The following is an 18,243-nucleotide window of genomic DNA, read 5'->3' as shown; positions in this document are numbered from 1 at the left end:
ATAGGGTAGATCTTATGTGTTCTTACTACAACAATAAAAATGACCCTTTTAGAGATAGAAAATGATACTCCAAGCATATTGATATTCAGAGAAAAGTGGGTGTAGTTGTATTTATACCTGACAAAATAGATTTCAAGATAAAAAATAACAAAAGACTCTTAAATCACAATGCTTATTAAAAAAAAAAAAAAAAAAAAAACAGGTTTCTGACCCTAAATCGACAGGTTACTTCCAGGACTCAGCCCCAATCTCTGGGGCCACCAGAGACCAGATGGGTCTACTCTCTCCTCGAATCCCTTTCCCACTTCCTCTGGGAGGGCAGGCGGGGGCCAGGCACGAGTTCTCGGGGCCCTAGGCAGCGATGCCACTCTTCTCACTTCCCTCCACCTCACCATGGGGGCCACCGTCAGACCTGGCTCAGCAGCCCTGCCTTTGGGAAGAGTTGCAAGATTATTCTTGCATGATGACATGTTTCTATTCTTATTTATTTTTAATAAGAGGAAAGGATGTCATTTGTCTTTTTTTCACATCTCCTTTTGATCATGCCCCCAGCTCTCCCCCAGCCTTCCCCCAGCCCCAACTCTGCAGGACTTTCTGACCCTGGGATCTGTTTCTTCAGAAGCCAGCTGCATAGTCTTATATAGTATTCAGGGGTTGGTGACAAGGATGGTATGCCCTGCTATCCTCCCAGGCTACTTCAACCTGTCTTCAGGGCAAGTCACCATTGTCAACCCCGAGTGACTCTCATGGGTGTTTTTTTCCCATCTGCTGGCCTCTTTTCAGGCCTTACCCATGGTGAGCTGCCTCGGGGATGTCAGCTCCCCTGAATTGTCCCATCCCAGTGCCTGGGAGATACAGTGGTCCCCAGCCAGCTCCTGACTGAGTCACAGGTCAGGAGAGTAGCTTGAGTTGACCAGCCTGGATTCTGCTGAATGTTTTATTAGCCACTGTCCTCATGAGGGGCTGTCAGCACATCAAAGCAGTATTTGTAGAGGCTGGAAAAGTAGCGACTGTGACAGACATTAGATGGTAGCTATGGCTACACCATAAAGTCCCCTCTGGGGGGATTCGAGGAGGTAGGGTAGATGGAGAGTGTCACTTTGGTTCTTGACTACAGGAAACGCAAGATGAGATCCAAATGTCCACATTCTTTAAAATGGATTTGTGCATTAACTCATGAAATTCTTGAGCTTAGAACTCTGAGTTTAGGCTGCACAGCACAGTATAGGCAAAAAAGTGGGTTCTGGAATCAACCAGATCTGGGTTCAAATCCCAGTTTTGGCATTTGGGAACTGTGTGAAATCGGGCTCATTATGGACCTTCTCGAAGCCCAGGCTTTGCTTCCAGTAGAATGAGGATTACAATCTTGCTCTTAAAAGCCTGGTGAAGGGACCTGGGACCACATGTATAAACTGCATGGCCAGGGGGCACTCAATAAATAACATTTCTTACCTCACAGGGCACGTCCAATGTGGGAGCCCTGTGGGATCTTCTAGGCCACCCCCACTTGGAAGAAGCTTCCTTCTGGTCAAGATGGTGCTTGACTTAGTGCTGTCATCATGGTGACTATGTTATCCCTGACTCCTTGATTGTCTCTTAATGGTGGGCAAGAGGACAGATTGTTCTGTGATGCTACAGGATGGGGTACCCTGGGAAGGTGACTTTGAAATGTGGGAAGGGAAGGAAAGGAAGCAGGAGTGGGCAAAGGCAGAAGTTGATATGTGATGCGGTTTCAAGGAAGGCCTTGGCCAATCCTACAGGTAGCTCTGGCACTGGAGTGGCTCTTCAGAGCTGTCCCGAGTTGGGCTCGAGGCCAGACCACGAAGGTGGCCCTTGGACAAGGTGGTTCTATTTAAGGCAATTCCTGACGAGAACTGACAGTGGAAGCTGTGTGCGGGCAGCACTTTCAGAGTCTGGGGGATTCAGTCCTTCATCTCCTGAGGGGAAATCTAGGGGCACAGCACCCACCACGAGGCCTTCCTACAGGTGGCCACGACATGGGCCAATGGCCTCAGGACAAGGAGCTCCACTTCTGCCTTCACTGAGGGGAACCACAGGTCCCTCTGGAAAACCTCAGGCCCGGGGAAGTTTCTGTGGCATTCCTATATACTCTTCAGAACTTGTAGGTTTGTTAGACTCAGGGAACACATCTGTTCCCCTTCAGCTCTGACTTCTGAGGATTCCTCAGGCTCAGAGTAGTAGGAGAATCAGAGTTCCTCTCCCCCCTCCCCCAGCCAAATGATTTTGCTAGAGTCTGGACACCCCAAAGGTTTCCCAGTGCACTTAGGATAAATGCCAGTCTTGCTCTGGCCTTTAAGACCCTTTGAGTTCTGGCCCCACCTGCCTTTTCTACCTCATCTCATATTAATCTCTTCTTTTCTCCTAAAACTCTAGGGCAGAGCTGCTTAAGAGAACTTTCTACAGTTAGGAAAATATTTTATACCTGTACCATCCAATACCATAGACACTAGCCACATGTGTTTCTAGAATACTTGAAGTATGGCTAGCGAGACTGAGGTACTGAATTTCTTATTTAACATAAGTTTATAGATGGCCACAGGTAGCTAGCGACTACTGCGTTAGACATCACAGGTCTAGCCACATAGGCCTTTTTTCTGTTTCCCAGACACCCAAACTTGTTCCTACCTCGAGGCCTTTACGTGTGCTGTTGCTTCTGTAGAATTATTCTGTAGAATAATGATCCCTTGGATCCTCTCGTACTGGCTCGTTCTCATTCTTTAAGTTCTGACTCCAACATCATCTCCTCAGAAAGGCCTTCCTTTACCACTCAAGCATTTTCTCGAATTCCAGCCCCCTTCTTCACATTTTTACAGTATACTTTAGCCTCCTCATAGCATTTATCAATACCTGAGGTTTTCTCACATATTTATTTCTGTTTATTGTCTCTTGCCTGCAACTCGAAAGAATAATAGCAATATAAAAGTTGATATTTACATGGCATTTACTATGTCGGCTACCAGTTTAAGCATATCATACAGATTATCTCATCTAATTCTCACAACAACAACCTTACGAGGTAGGTACTGTTTTTTCCCCCCATTTTACAGATGAGGACAATGAAACACAGAGGCTGATTTGTCTAAGGTCACACACCAGCGCACACTCTGTCTTTTTCACCTCTGTAGCCTCAGCACCATCCTGGGACAGTGCCAGACACATAAAACAAGGGCTCCATAAGTTAACCATTGACTATCTAGGATTCTGCTAGGTGGGGAGGCCGAGCTAGTGTGGGCCCAGTCCTGGATATGGGCACTGGCCTTGCAGCTCTGTGGAACCCCAAGCTAGAATAGTGGACTTGGGGCAAGGGCCAGTGGGAATGCTCAATGTGGCCTGTAGTTGCACCCACTTGATCCTGGTGGGCTAGGATGGGAAGAGGAGTGGGCTATACTGAGCTAAACTGGCCCACTCCGCTAAATTGGCAGTGAAGTGAGGTTCTAGGCCAAGGTGGGCTCTCCAGAGCCAAGGCTGGGCCTGGGCTGGGGCTGCGGAGTGTGTTGGGTAGAGCTGGGCTGGGGCTGGAGCTGGACCATGGGCAGGGGCTGGAGCTGGGCTGCGGCTGAGGCAGGGGCTAGGCCAGGGGCTGGGGCAGGAGCAGGGGCTGCTAGGCCTGTGTTTATTGTGCTTTCCTGGTCCTCTGGGCAGAAAGGGACCAGAGCTTTGGAGACCACCCAGGCTTTTCCTCTGTAGAGAGCTCCCACACCCCCTGCACTGCCTCGGGCTGTCCAGCTGCAGGGGGGTGGGGTGTAGGGGCTCTGCAGAACTGCAGTGGGGAGGGCCTTCTCTGCTATAAGCTCCTTCATGTGAATCAGCACCTGATAACGTAGCCTGGTCACCCCAGGGTGCCCCGCCCCCACTAAACAGCATCTTCTCCTAATTAAAAAGTCAGGCAGGGCCTCCAGTCGGGAAGGGACATTCCATGAGGAGGGGTCTCTGGCAGAGGCTTCGTGTCCTCTTGATGTTGCCGTCCCCATTTCCTGTAGGCTCCACAGTTCACCACCTCCTGTGTGCAGCTCCCCACTCCCACCCCTGCCCTTCCCTCTGCACCCCAGGCTTATAGGTGTGAAGGAGCTTTGGACAAGCAGCCTAAAACACAAGTGCTAGTCCCAATGAGGCCTCTTCTCTGCTGGGTGATCTGGAGCAAGCTTCTTAACCTCACAGCTAAAGTGCAGTGCTCGGAAACTCTCAAGTTTATTCATGCAAGGTCAAAAGCAAGTGCAAAAAGTCATAACTGTTCATCAAAGATTTTATGTTGACTCAATAGTCCTCCTTCTTTAGCCTAAGAAAATAATCTAAATGCACAGATATTCATTGTCACATAATATATAAAAAACATGGAAACTTCCAGATCTAGTAACCAACAAATAGCTAAATCACAGTATATTGCACAGCCATTTAAAAACTGTCATTTTGAAGGCTGCGTACAGGCATGCTAATTTTAATTCTGCGAACTTAGGTATGCATGTGGACCAGGATCAGAGAGGAAAAGAGAAATGGAAACAGTTGTGTGAGAGCAGGGGGCTGGGGGATTAGGGATGATCTGTTTCCTTCACAAAATGTCCTTTAATGTTCTTAAAGAGCTGTTTTAACAATAAATAAATGCCAGGAAAAACAAACTCTTTTTAGAAAGCAAAGCCAAATATAAGATCCAAAGTGTTTTCACTATTCTCAACTGAAATGTATCCAGTTCTCTGGCTCCTTGTTCACCCCAGGACCCCAGAGCCCCAACACGTACTCATGAGGTCACACACGAGCCATGCAGGCCAGCCCTGCCCCCGGCCTGTCTGGGCTGGTATTTAAAATACAGAACCAAACATCATCCTTTCCTTTTCCTTCTTCCCCTTCTCCTAATATATGTTTAAAGCTCTCTCGGTTCAAAAGATAGTGATTTCCATCTATCTCTGCTTGCCACCAGACGCTGGTTAGAATTTCTACATCCTCAGTTATGAAAATTCTTTAACTTACGCTAAGACCCTGGCCAAGGATGGCAAATATGTTTCCTCACAGGTGTCAGCTCTGAGTGATTGTTTGTGGCTGCCAAAAGTACAAGAAGTAGCACTGAAATAGATTAGTTATATATGCCATGGACCCTGGGTAAAAGAGTAATGATACAGGTCCCAGGTATTTGCTATCCCAGAGTAGTCTGGTATTAAAAGTAGAGCTCTGACACCTAGAATTTCCTCTCAACCCTACCAGTGCTTTCCTGGAGAATCCTGGGTACTTCATAACTTTGTTCTGTGTAAGGATGGGTGGATGCACCCAGTTCTCCAGGAAGCATGCTGATGTGGAAAGGGGGTGCACTTTGCAGTCCGATGGACCCAGGTGATAATCCCAGTTCCATCATTTATTATTGACCTTGGACAATCTACTCGATCTTATTGGACCTTGGAGTTTTCATCTGAAAATTAGAATACTTGCAGATAAGTTGTGTTATGAAGATTAGAAATAGTAAATAGAAAGTGCCCAGTCTAGTGCCTGACACATGATAGCTGTTATCCTGGACACGGTGAGGTTCAGGGGAGCTTCGTAGTTCCATTCAGGTAGGTGGTGTCATTCAGGCAGGTGGAGTGATTTAGGCAGGTGGTGTGGAAGAAGGCCCATATGGAATTGCTAGGCTACCATCTATGGGCTGTATATTCCTTTATGGCTCCCTGGCCCACATTTACATAAGCATGCCTTAACCACGGCCTTGAGGACAAATAAGATAGCTGCTTTAGACATGATTAATTGAAAAACAAAAACAAGAAAACTTTTCACTTGATTATGCTATTATAAAACACTCCATATTATAACCAAGCATTAGCATTTATTAATTACTAATCATGGTATATATTCCTAACTGTGTACAATTTAAATAAGATTTAAGAAAAATTGATACCCAGGGATAATGAAGTACCTCACTAATTATCAGTTACTCCCAATCACTGCTTCACAGGGCTTAGTAAACTCAGCTTTCTAACTCTCTGACATCCTTAGGCTTTGGCCTTGTACAGCGTGCATCTTTACCTCTGGGCTTCCACGTTCAGTGGAAGGAGGGAGGCAAAAAGGGAAAGATGTAAATACTCTTGAAGATGGCATAACCAAATAATTCCACACTTGGTTAAAGCTGACTCTCAAACACAAGTTCAGCTTCTAAACACTGTTATGACATTGTTTTTTCACAGATCTTTAATTTAGGTGATAGCCAGTGGAACCACCCCATGAATACTCATTCATGTATTCAGCAAGGACTTTCTGAGTACACATTCTGGGCCAGCAGTTCTAAGCTGCAGAATTGGAACAGATCAGGCCTGGAAGCTTCCTAGAGATTATGTATCGTGAATTAGCAGTTTGAGGAACAAATGCAGCTTCGTTTGGCTTGTTTTTAAATTTTCTTAAATTAATATCAACATTTAGAAATCAGAAGATTTTACGCGAAATAGCCAAATTTTTGTCTTTTTTTTTTTTTTTTTTTTAAGATCTGACAATAATGGGCCTTCATCCCCACCTGGCAGTAATTGGTTGGGGTTGATAGATGATAACTCCATTTTAGACACAAGCAAGTCCTTAGCATTTTGCCACAGACTCTACCACTCCCTATTGATCTATACCTGGCCTACTTCATTTGGTTATGATACTTGCTTAGCTCATTATAAGCACTGGAGTTTGCAGCACCTAATCTCTCTCAGCTGCTCTTGGAGTGGTGCCTAAAGAATAAATGATCACATTGACCAGAAATCTTACAATCTAACAGAAAAGAAGGTAAGAAACAAAAAACAAAAACAAAAACAAACATGAAATTGCATCTGTACATAGAAATTAGAACCATCACTTACTGCATATTTAGAGGGCTTGGGAGAGCATTGAGCATGGTACCATGGGATTGTAGTAAATCAAAGCCAAGTGCCTGGAGGAGGTGGTTTGGGGCTGCAGAGTAATTGCTCAACCTTTGCTGGAGAATTCTTTGTGCCTTTTGGATGCGACAAAAGAGCACTACTTGCTCAACTGCTTACTTCCTGGGAAGGTCCTGAGGGGAGGGGTGGAAGTGGGCCAGGAAATAACTCTCCTTGGGAGATATCTCCAGGGCCTGTGGGAGCATCTCAACTGCTTCTTGGACATTCAGTCAAGGGTGACAAGTTCAAGTGAGACTGCAGATCCTTATCAGAATGGATTCAAGGGGTCAGAACAGGCAGAGTCTGATGGGCACCCAGGCCCTGATTGATTTCTACCTTAATGACACAGGGGGCAACTTGACAGAGAACCTATCAGAATTCCCCAGCCACAGCTCATGTATGGATTGGGCAGCCAGGCCCCTCTGCCCTGTGCTGGAGGCTGTTCCAGGAAACTGGGGCCAGAGAACAATGCCTGCCCTTGGCCTGAATCTGCGAATCAGGCCTGAAATCTCCACCAGCAAGACCGACCCCTGAGATTTCCTCCCTCAGGACTTCTGATTCTGACCTCCAACCTGGAAGTGTCGGGGCCTAAGGAAGCAAGAAAATGCGTAATTTGTCCCAACAGTTCAAAGCTGGCGATTTTCATCTGTACTATTTTATTCAGTTGTCACCCAGCCCCTTCTATCCTGCTCTGCTTATCTCAACTCAGCCTGACCCCTGCCTGTTTGTTTTTTCATAGTTTCCAGGGTTTCAGGGGCTCATCTGAGAAGCAGTACAGCAAGGGAGCTAAAAGCCTGGCCCCTGGTGTCAACCTGCCCCTCACCAGCCTGTGACTCCAAGCTGGAGACACCACCTCTCTCTGTACCTCAGTTTTCTCATCTGTGAAATCGGGATAACAAAAGGGTCCATCTCGTAAGGCTTGTAAGGATTGAATTTGGTCATATCTATAAAACATTAAGAATGGGGCTTGGCACATGGAAAGAACTCTCTAGGTGTTAGCTGTTCTTTAGCTTAGAACACAGAGAAAGGTATATCTTTCTAGGATAGGGTGTCATTATTTCCAACCTCATAACCACAAGAATTGTCCTAGCTATTATTTATTAAGTGCTTACTCTAAGCCAGGAACGGTGCTAAACCTTTTACCTGTATTCTCTCATTTATGCCTCAAAATCCAATGAGGTAGATACTGTCATTACCCCGTTTTACAGAAAAAGACACTGGAACTCAGAGAGGTTAAGTGACTTGCCCAAGGTCACATAGCTAACAAGTAGCAAAGTTGGGATTTAAACCTGTGGCTTTTGGCTCCAAAGTCAATGCTCTTACCCAGGATTCTGGACAGAAATCCAGTTTGATAAGCAAAAGGTCCAAGTTGTTAAGTCAGGTTTTTATGTCATTACTGTTAAGGGATGAACCATGAAACTGTGCTTGCATGTGACAGGTTGCAGTTCCTGCTCAGACAGGAAGTGTCTGGATGGGGTTAGCCATCAGCCCTCAGCGTGGGGCACTCAGGAAACCACTTTAAGAAAGAGAGGGGAGTGGTCCAAAGTTAGGTAGATGAGGCCACATAGTCTTCAAAGGAACTAGAAGGAACTCAGTGTAGATTTTCTTCAACAGCCCAAACCTCTCACCCCACCACTTAAGTCTTGTTGACTTATTTGCTCTCACAGCTGAAGCAATAAATGTAGGGGTTAAAAAGGAAAGCTTTAGGGTATAGTTGATTCCAAATACCAGCCTAGCCATTTACCAGCTGTGTGACCTTGAATTACTTCTCTGTGCCGCAAGAACCCCATCTGTACAATGGAGCAATAATAGCACTGAATCTGCCTGTCAGGGTTGTTGTGGCTGTTCAGTGAGATAATGCATAACTTTGAGGCTATGGGCATGCCCGGTTCCAGCTGTACAACCATGGGCCAGTAACTTGACCTCTCTGCCTCAGTTTTCTCATCTGCTAGGTGTGGATAATAGTAGTATTACCTCATAGGACTACTGTGAAGAGTAAGTAAGATGATGTACAACATGCTCAGCTCTTGTGGGAGGTTAGTAGGTACTCACTCAGTAAATGTTAGTGTTTAGGACAATGATGAGGCAAGACTTGGGATGCCAGCCCCATAATGGGTTGTCAAGAAATGTGAATTTAAAAGACGCCCCACCTTGGGAGGTACAGACCTGGTTGTAAAGATAAGACCAAGAAGCCCTGGCCTCTCCCAGGCCTCTGAGGGGTAACGTCCTGTGTTGGTCTGACCAGGGCTATGACCCCTGGCCACCCATCTTCACCAGCAGTTGCCTGGTGGGGCTCTGCCAGCAGAGTTACTACATTTGAGCTGCCCCAAGCAGGGCTTTCCACAGGGACATTGGATATGGTGGCTCGGTGTCAGAAGAAGGTCAGGAGTGTGGTGCCTTGGAGGCTTGTCCTACTGCAGGGACCCGGGTGACAACCAAGGGAAGAAAGCAAACCCTGGCTTGGGGCTTGAGTACTGGGGGTGGCAGTCGTTTCTTATGAAGACCACTTGCCCCTTACAATGTAATCACTAGTCACTGGGACCAGGTCTGCAGACAGGGAGCTGCCCAGGGAGGGAGCTGGAAAAGCAGACCAGAGTCTGCTGGGCGTTTCCTGGGAGGTTTGGGGCAGCACTTCCCCTGCCTGTCTCTCTGTCACCCACTGATGAATGGGGCTGCTGATACCTGCTCCAACCCTTCAGGGTTGTTTTGTGGATCAGATAAGGAAAGGTAAAACAAGAGCCTTGAGAAGCAGAAGGGCTGAATATCAATGAGATGGCCCCATCCAGTCACTTAGCACCCCAGGCAGGAGTTTGCTGGGAAGTGGAGCCCAGGCGGGTGGAGGCCCTGAGGGAGACAGGACAGCATCACTCTGAGACCCGCAGCAAACCCAGCTCTAATCTGGACAGCAGTCAAGGTCAGGGGCCCTGAACCCCGGTGGGGCAGCCTGGGGGCCACAGTCTGACTCTGGGTGTTCCTGGTCTCATTCCGGAGATCTGTGCGAGGCAGTAAGTGGGGTGACCAGCAGATGAGCCCTGCTCAGGAGAGAAGCTGATCAGAAGCTCAAGCCTAGGGACAGAGTGTCAGGGGTGTCACTTGCAGTAGAGGCATCTCCTGAGCTAGAGAAGAAGCCCTCAAGAACAGGGACAGTGTCTGACTTTGACAGGCTCCAGTGCAACAGCCCGCACATAGCTGGCATTGAGCAGATGTTTATGATAATAAACTCTTATGAAGTGAACAAGAAGGGGACATATATTGTGTTCAAAGACACAATTTTCTTCACCCTCCTAATATTGCACTCAGCTTTGTTTTCAAACCCACATCTCTGCTGAAGGGTGAGAAAAATAACCCAGAGTAATTCAGCCACTTCCTGTTTAATACTTGGTCCTTCGGTCCCACTGCTTGATGTGGCATTGGGGAAGGGACACAGGTGTAGTCTGAGACCATCTTTGGTCTGAGCTATTGTTCAACCTGCCAGGGGCTAAGCATTGCCTTCAGTCTCCTGGGCAGGGCCCCCTGCAGCCAGGTCCCCATACTGCCAGGTCCCCAGGTCCTGTCTCCTCCTTCCCACCTGTGGCCTCCTGCTGGCCAGCAGCCCTTACAGCCACTTCCCAGAGCCTCAGGGCTGCTTCCTTGCCCCAACCCCTCCTCCCCAGCCTCCCACCCCCTGTTATAGGGTATGTGAGTATCTGGGGCGAGGGGAACTGTAGTCGTTGGAATGGGACTCTCCCATCTCAGTGTCCTCAACTCTGGGTATTCCCCCCTGGTCTGCTCAAACTAACCCCACCAGAGCCTTCTTCAAAAGTATTCCTTGCCCCAGGCGCTGACCCTCACCCCTTCCTAGCTAGTTGGCTCTTGGGGTGGGAGTGGGACTGCTTCATAGCTTTGGTTAATTTCCGTGATGTGACTACTCCCACCATGGCAGATTTCCAGCTGCCAATGTGAGGTCACTGAACACAGACTGTAGGGTAATATGGCTCTAACACACCACCATCTGAGTCGTTATATCTCTCCCAAGAAATGTAAAGCCTCCTGCCTCCCCTCAAAGCTCTGGAAAGAGCACTGGACTAGGATTCATGATCACTTACCAGCCATGAACCATAGGCAAGTTTTATCCCTTCTGAGACTCAGAACCCTCATCTGTAAAATGGGAGCTGAGTTGTGGTGAAGCTCATTGAGCTAAGATTCGAGGAAGTGCTCTGTCAGTCAAAAAGCATGATTTGTCAGAAACACTCCCAGCACACAGGATCCAGATGTCTGCCCCAGAAATTGGCCTTGGCCCTCCCTTTAAAATCAGTGATCCTGCCACAGGGCTGTAAAGGAGAAGGGCTCGATCTCTTTGATGTCAACCTCAAAGGACAGAGGCTGCCTCTAAGCTCTTTCGCTATCCATTCACCGACCATCATGCCTGTCACCGATGAATTTCTCTTGATGGTTTTTGAAACAGCACATGCTTCCCTCCTTCACCACTCCTTAACGCAGAGATTGCTCCCTACGTGCGCCTCCTTCTCCTACGCGTGCCTCGCCTCCTTTGAGCTTTGGAACCCCACGGTCCTGGGAGAGGATATGCCAAGTGTATTCATGCTGCGATGGTGTCAGGCAGATCTGGGTTCCAGTACTGTGCATGAGCTCTGCGACTGTGAACACATGCCTTGAACTCGCTGGGCCTCAGCATTTTCATCTGTAGAATGGGAAAAATAACAAAAATAGCCACTTCATTGGGTTATTGGGCGGACTGAGTGAAATAAGATACGTAAAGTTCTTGGAATAGTGTCAGGCACAGAATACATGCTCAATAAATGAATTATTATTTGTCCTAACAAAGTCTTGAGGGAGATATAAAAGATCAACCTCTAGAAGAATAAGATCCTAAAACTTTGCAAACCACGGGGTTGACCGAGGGCTGGGGCCTTCACCCAGGAGCATGGCCAGGACCATAGGCACATAGAGAGCCTGGAAGCAGAACTGGTCCCATTAGTCCAGTGCAAGGTTTCTCATCTCCAGTAGACTGACATTTGGGGCCAGATAATGCTTTATTGTAGGAATCTTCCTGTTCATTGTAGAATGTTTAGCAGCATCTGTGGCCTCTACCCACTAGAGACCAGAAGCAGCCTCCCAGTTGTAACAATCAAAAATGCCTCTAGATATTGCCAACTATCTCCTGGGGGGAAAAATCACCCCCAGCTGAGAATCTTTGTTCCAGCAAATAGGGCATGACAGGCACTGTTAGTCACCCCAGCTCCAAGAAAAGCCTGGGACGCAGAGCATCTGTCCTGGCAGAATGGGTGGGTCGGCACGTGGCAGAGCCAAGTGGCAGGTGGTCAGCTGCAGGCAGCCTGGCAGCAGGCACCAGGAGGCGTGGGTCAGGGCTAGGACCCCAGCTGCTGGCAGTCCAGCGGTCAAGTAGGTCAGATCACAGCTCATATGACGTTGACCTGGGTGCAGCCTCTCGCTCTTTACTTTCATATCTAGGACCAGGACTGGATGCAGGGTCTGGGCAGGGCCAAGCCCTCAGGGAAGGGTGAGGGGCCTTACCTGCCCCCATTAGAAGGGCTAGGATACCCCTCCCACCACTGATGTCCTTCATGACCTCTAACTGGACAGCACAGCCTTCTAGGTAAGAGAGACCTAGTTTAAATCGCACCTCTGTTATATGAAAATTAAACCTAGAAAAAGAAAAAAGAAAAACCCCAGATGCTGCCACTTAAGACTGGGAGACCACCTTAGGCAGGTTGCTTACCCTTTAAGCCTCAGGTTCCTCATCTGTGCTACGACGAGGATAATGCCAACCTCACCTGGTTGTTGTAAGGATTAATTAGGCTGTTATAATGACTGTACTTAGCATTACTCCTGCCACATAGTAGGTACTCAGTAAATGTTGATTGATTGAGTGAATGAATCCTTCACTCAATCAGTATACCTTTCACTCAATCAGTAAATGTTGATTGATTGAGTGAATGAATCCTTCTGCAGTATACCTTTCTCCCTTAAATCTTTTTGTTGGTTTTAGTTCTCTGGAATTTCTCCAGCTTTCTAAGATAGGAAACTGTTGACTTCTCAATGGGAGGAAATGAGTTATTCATCTCTGTATCACTAGAGCTTAGCATTGGGCCTGGAGGATATTAGGTGCTTAAAAAATGAAGTTTTCCTCCCTCAAAGGGCAGTGGCCGTGCCTTATTCATCTCTGTGTGGACGTAGCCCAACACAGTGACTGACATGGTAGGCGATCATTAAATGTTTATTAAATAGATGAATGAATGAATGAACATACAAAAATGGATAAAGAAAGGCATGACTCAGAACACCATCCCAGGATTCTCCCTAGGAGTTCGTTTCTACATGTCCATTTAGGAGGGCCATTGCTGCTTACCTGGAGGAGGACAGCCAAACCCTGGAGAGGACAGCAGTGTCCTCACCTAGGTGATGAGTGACTGACCTCAGGCAGAGGGAGGAAAATCTCAGGCAGAACTTTTACACCCTGGGCAGCTTCTATGGACCCTCCCCCAGAAGCCTGCTGCAGGCTTCTCTGCTCCCCCAGGGGACTGGGACAATCTTCCTGCTATAGTAGGCACAGAGTGGGGTCCGAGTGTTGTTCTCCTCCCTCAGGATGAGGCAGTGTGGGCTGTACTCTGTAGGGTCAACCGCACAGGCACAAGAGACAGTGTGGTTCATTAGGAAGACCTATGGCTGGGGAGTCGGGGACCTGGGTTCTACTCCTATCCCAGTTACCCACCCATGCAGTGATGCTTCATGGTCACTACCCTCCCTGGGCCTCTGTTTCCCCATCTGTACGATGGGGACTTGGCAGTGCTTGGGACTGTTATATCTTTTGATGCCTAGCCAGGGTGACAGGTCAGTCAACAGTCATGTTACTGAGCATAGCCGAGTGGCTCACGTGGGAGACCAACCAGTGACATCAAGGCACTGCTGGATTTCACAAGGGCATCGCCTCCCCAGCCACCTAGCACTGCTGGGCATTGAACGCAGTGTTAGGTGAAGCATCTGCTCTCAAATCTAGGGGTCTGATGAAAGCAGGGGCAGCAGTGAGATTTTCCAGGGGCCTAAAGATTTCCCAGGAGGACCTTTGAGAATCATCATTGAAGGCAGGCAGGGGAACGCGATAAAAAAAGTCTTTTATTTATTTATTCATTCATTCATTCATTCATTCAATCATTTTTTATTTTTATGATTCCCCTATCTCTCTTCTTTTTCCTGAGGTACAGAATCAACTGAAGTGCTTTAACTTTGCTGAAGTCTGTGTAAGGATTTCTTTCTTTCTTTCTTTCTTTCTTTTCTTTCTATGATTCCTCTATCTCTCTTCTTTTTCCTAAGGTACAGAATCAACTGACAAATAAGTGCTTTAACTTTGCTGAAGTCTGTAAGGACGGGTTGGGGGATGAGAGCCTGGAAGAGCTTGACAGAGCCAAATTCCCTTGCATCAGATAAAGGAGCCCAGAAAAGAGAGATGGGCATGTTGGGTCTAGAAAGAGGAGCCAGGGAGAGGTGTGGAAAGAGAATGGGACTATGAGCGATTTGGGGTGGAGGGAGTTGCTTTCTGAGTGAGAGGTGTAGGGCGAGGTACTATAATGAAGGGCCTTAGCGGAGTAACTCAGCCTTTCTGTGCCTTAGTTTCTTCATCTGCAGGGTGAGGATGATAGAATTTTCTCTCTAACAGAAAACACTTAGAATCGTGCCTGTCACGTAGTAAGGACCATAAAGGTATGTGCAGTGATGATGGTGGTGGTGCTGATATAAAAACTTTTGAAATCTTCAGTGGAATTTATGTCAGTTAGTCACGGGCCAAGCAAATGGCTCTCATGGGACCTGGCTGAGTGCCGAGTCCCATGTCAGCTGCCTGCTAACAGCAGGCAGGTGGTCACCGGAGTAGCTCCATCACCAGGGACTCCCCCAGAGCCTGCAGCACTCGGATCCAGCGCCTGTTGGGCCTCGAGGGTATAGGGCATCTGCCATCCATGTGGCTAAACCATCCCAAAATTACTGTGGGTCAAACTTTGTCATCGGCCTGCTTCTCAAGAGAACACGTACCCCAGCCAGGAGGCACAGACTTCCTAGCCAGCTGGCCCCTCTGGCCAACTGTACTCCGGAGATATTTTCAGATTCTGGGTGACATTCCCCTGCCCCTCAGCCTAATAGGTCCCAGATGCTCCCCTCCTCCTTCAACCTCCTTCCCTCCAGCTATTACTAAAACCCTGGGGCTGCCTCACCCAGTCACTATACCTCTTGACTTATTATTATTATTATTATTTTTAATTTAAAACATTTTGTTCCCCCTTAACATGATGGCTTGACAGAGGCCAGCATGAAAGAGGCTTTTTCCTCCTGGATGGGGACCAGGACAGAAAAGCTGGCCAATTGATGAAGGTGGAGAGAAAGAAGCTGGCCTTGGGAATGTGAGGAGCAGGGGGAAACACAAGGAGTCTTTATTGGCCAAGCATAAAAGAAGCCACAGGAGTAGCAGCTGTGTTAACGTAGCCAGGTCACCAGGGGCTGGGCAGACTCACCAGGCCCAGCTGGGAATCCCACAGGCCTTGGGGGTCTCATGACTCATGTGCTGCAGAAATGCCTTCTAGTTCACCATCTTTCTGCTGCTACTTTTCTTTACCTTCCCTCCCCACCCATCGTCCTGCCCCCTTCTTCAGAGCATTTGAATTTGTAATTCATGGCCATTGTCAGTAATGAGATAGGGCCATTGCTGAACCCTTTGGGAGGTAGGAGGGTGAGTGGACATAACTAGGTGAGAGGAGAGGGGAGGGGAGGAGAGGGGAGGAGAGAGGGGAGGATGGGAGGAGAGGTGGGGCTGGAGCACAGAGGTGGGCGGTGAGAAAAAGTTTAGCGGGCAGCAGACCCAGGAGGGCAGAACCGCCTGACTCACAGCTTAATAGAAACCAGGACAGACCGATATACATCAGGCAGGGGACCAAATGAGAAACCTTCTGCCCCTGCTTCCTGCTTGTTTTCCTTGTATTTCATGGAAGCGTGGAGAGGACAGCAAGCTTGCTAATAATCATGGTCTCTTTAGGTTCAGTTACGCTTTTGACCTTTTGCAATGTGCCTTGATGCCCGCTGACCTGTGTTCCTCAAAGCAACTGTGTACATGCGTTGGGGCACATCTCGAAGGGCCCCCTTTGTGGGTTGGGAAGCTGAGGCATGGAAGAGACTGCTTGGGAAGTTAGGGCCCCAGCAGGGCTGCGCCTGGGGCCCAGACCTCTGGATTTCTCATCCAATGATGAAAATTTGGAGATGAAATAAAGGGAGAAGAGATTATACTAGTGAAAGTGGGCCAGGAAAACACAAACTTCGAAGACCAGCCGAAGAATTCTTGGACGCTTCTTCTAAGGCATTCCCCCACCCCGCACCCCACCTCATACTCGCATCAGTGACACTGACCCTCGCATTTTCTCTCTCTCTTTCAGGACCTCCTGTAAGTAACTCCAGCCGCAGCCTGCTCTCACACATCTGAAAGGTTTTGCTCTCTGCTGGTAACCGGGCCCTGGGTGGGAGAACTGATATCTGGCCGTGCTGTCTTCCAGGGGAGCACTACACCCTCTGGAAAAATCGGCAGGGTCCCTCCAGAATGTTGACATGGGAAAAAGGGCTGCCGTTTTGCTTTCCGCCCACCTCTGCATCCCTCCAGGGCCAGACAATGGCTGTCCCCGCGAAGCAGGTCCCAATTTCAATCTGAAAGGCTGGCTTGCCCATTGTTAGCCCAGCTCCTTTGTCCCCCAAAGAACTAGAGTCAAAGAAGCACCAGGTATTAGAAAGAAAGAGATAATCTCTGCTCACTTTTGGTCCTTGAAAGGTCTCCTGCCCATTCAGTAAACAGGGCAGTGAGCGGCTCTAAGTGTGGACTGCTCCCGAGGATGTGATGTCCACATCGCTGTGTGGACAGCTCCACTCTAGCCAAGTCACTTTGGGCAGGTTGTGGTGGTTGTTATTGTTGTTGTTGTTGTTGTTGTTAAGAAAGCAATGTCAATAGGTTAGATTAGGAGACTACACAAGTTATTGTTGTTGTTGTTGTTGTTGTTGTTGTTAAGACAGCAATGTCAATAGGTTAGATTAGGAGACTACACGAATTATAGGTAGCGTGTCAGGTTCCTGTCCCTGGCCTCGCCCTAAAGCCCAGGGTGGGGCTGGGAGCCAAGTCATTTGCAGAGAACCTGAGAAGCAGGCAAGGAGACTGGCCCCCAAAGTAATGGATCCAGAGAACAGGAGCATGTCTTCTTGAAGACAGCATTTGATATCCCAACAAAAGACCCAGAGGTCACAGGGGCAGCTGGGGCCTGGAGTTGAAAGGGCCCAGCCCTCAGCATCAGATCTTTCTCAAGGTTACTGAAAGAAGCCCCATTTCATTGCTTTCTTGGAGAAGACATTTCCATAGTTTTTTTTTTTCTCTCAATCTACCTGTGAGAGCAGCCGGCCCAGTCTGTAATAAGACTTTATTTATTCTTCTATCTGTGTCCCAAGAGGGGCATTGAAACCTGTGCTGACGATGCTGCCCAGCTCCCTGCCTGCTGAGTTACAGAGAGAGAGGAAAATCATGTCATTCCCTGAAAGAGAAGGATGATTTATCATGGCATGTTTTGGATGTCAGATCTCAATTCCTGTCATCAATCTTCCAAAATAAACTCTGCCATAGGAAACTTCCACAGACCACCTGCTGGAAATGGGCTAGTTTTCCCCTTCTTTTCTGACGAAGCCAAAAAGAGTTCTCACCTCCCCCACTCCCAGGACCTCCCCCACACACCTCTCCCCACAGCCAAGCTGCTAGGCTAACCCAGTAGCTCGGCTCTGGGTCCCTGCCTGACTGGAGGGCCTGCCCTCACCACGCATGTAGTGTTCTCTTGGTTTCTGCTGACCTCACCCCAGAGCTGTTCCCAGCCAGAGAGGGCACTGTCGCTCCTTGGGCTCTACGGCACAGAAGCTAATGAGGGGGTTGAATCTGAATCTCCTCACAATTCCTGCCGGCCTGGCCACCACCAGCATGGAGTGATAGGGAGGAACCCAGGTAGCTTCCCCAGGTAGCATTCTTTCCCACTTCTCAGCCGAACACAGAAGAATCCCGAATCCTCCAGCTGTGACTGAAACCGCATGGAGGGACGAGGAGTAGATGGGAAGCTGGCCGGGGTGGGGGTGGGGGTGGGCAGGTGGGATCACTTCCCCGTCCTGTTTGCTTTGCTTCTGCAAAGAAGGAATGTCATGGGCCAGAGGTGAGAGACAGGGAGACAGCGACTGGTGGCGATGCCTGTCTGCTGCCCTCTGAGTATGTCTCAGGGGCACCCCCTGGGGCGGCTCTGTACTCCAGTTGGAAGACCCAGGTTCCTGTGGGCGCAAGGAC

At 48.4% G+C, this 18,243-nt stretch overlaps 1 protein-coding gene across 1 annotated transcript in view; it reads left to right on the top strand.

Annotated features, from left to right (window-relative positions):
* The window catches only part of COL13A1 (collagen type XIII alpha 1 chain), a 182,371-nt gene that overhangs the window by 46,843 nt on the left and 117,285 nt on the right, over positions 1-18,243 (top strand). Inside the window, exon 4 of the mRNA XM_015592180.1 lies at positions 3,912-3,919. Within this exon, the coding sequence (XP_015447666.1) occupies positions 3,912-3,919 (8 nt within the window). The remainder of the gene's footprint in view (positions 1-3,911; positions 3,920-18,243) is intronic.

This window comes from Pteropus alecto, unplaced genomic scaffold, assembly GCF_000325575.1.
Source record: "Pteropus alecto unplaced genomic scaffold, ASM32557v1 scaffold155, whole genome shotgun sequence".
NCBI lineage: Eukaryota > Metazoa > Chordata > Mammalia > Chiroptera > Pteropodidae > Pteropus > Pteropus alecto.
Note: the sequence above shows the minus strand (reverse complement) of the source record. Positions and strands in the feature narration are given on the sequence as shown.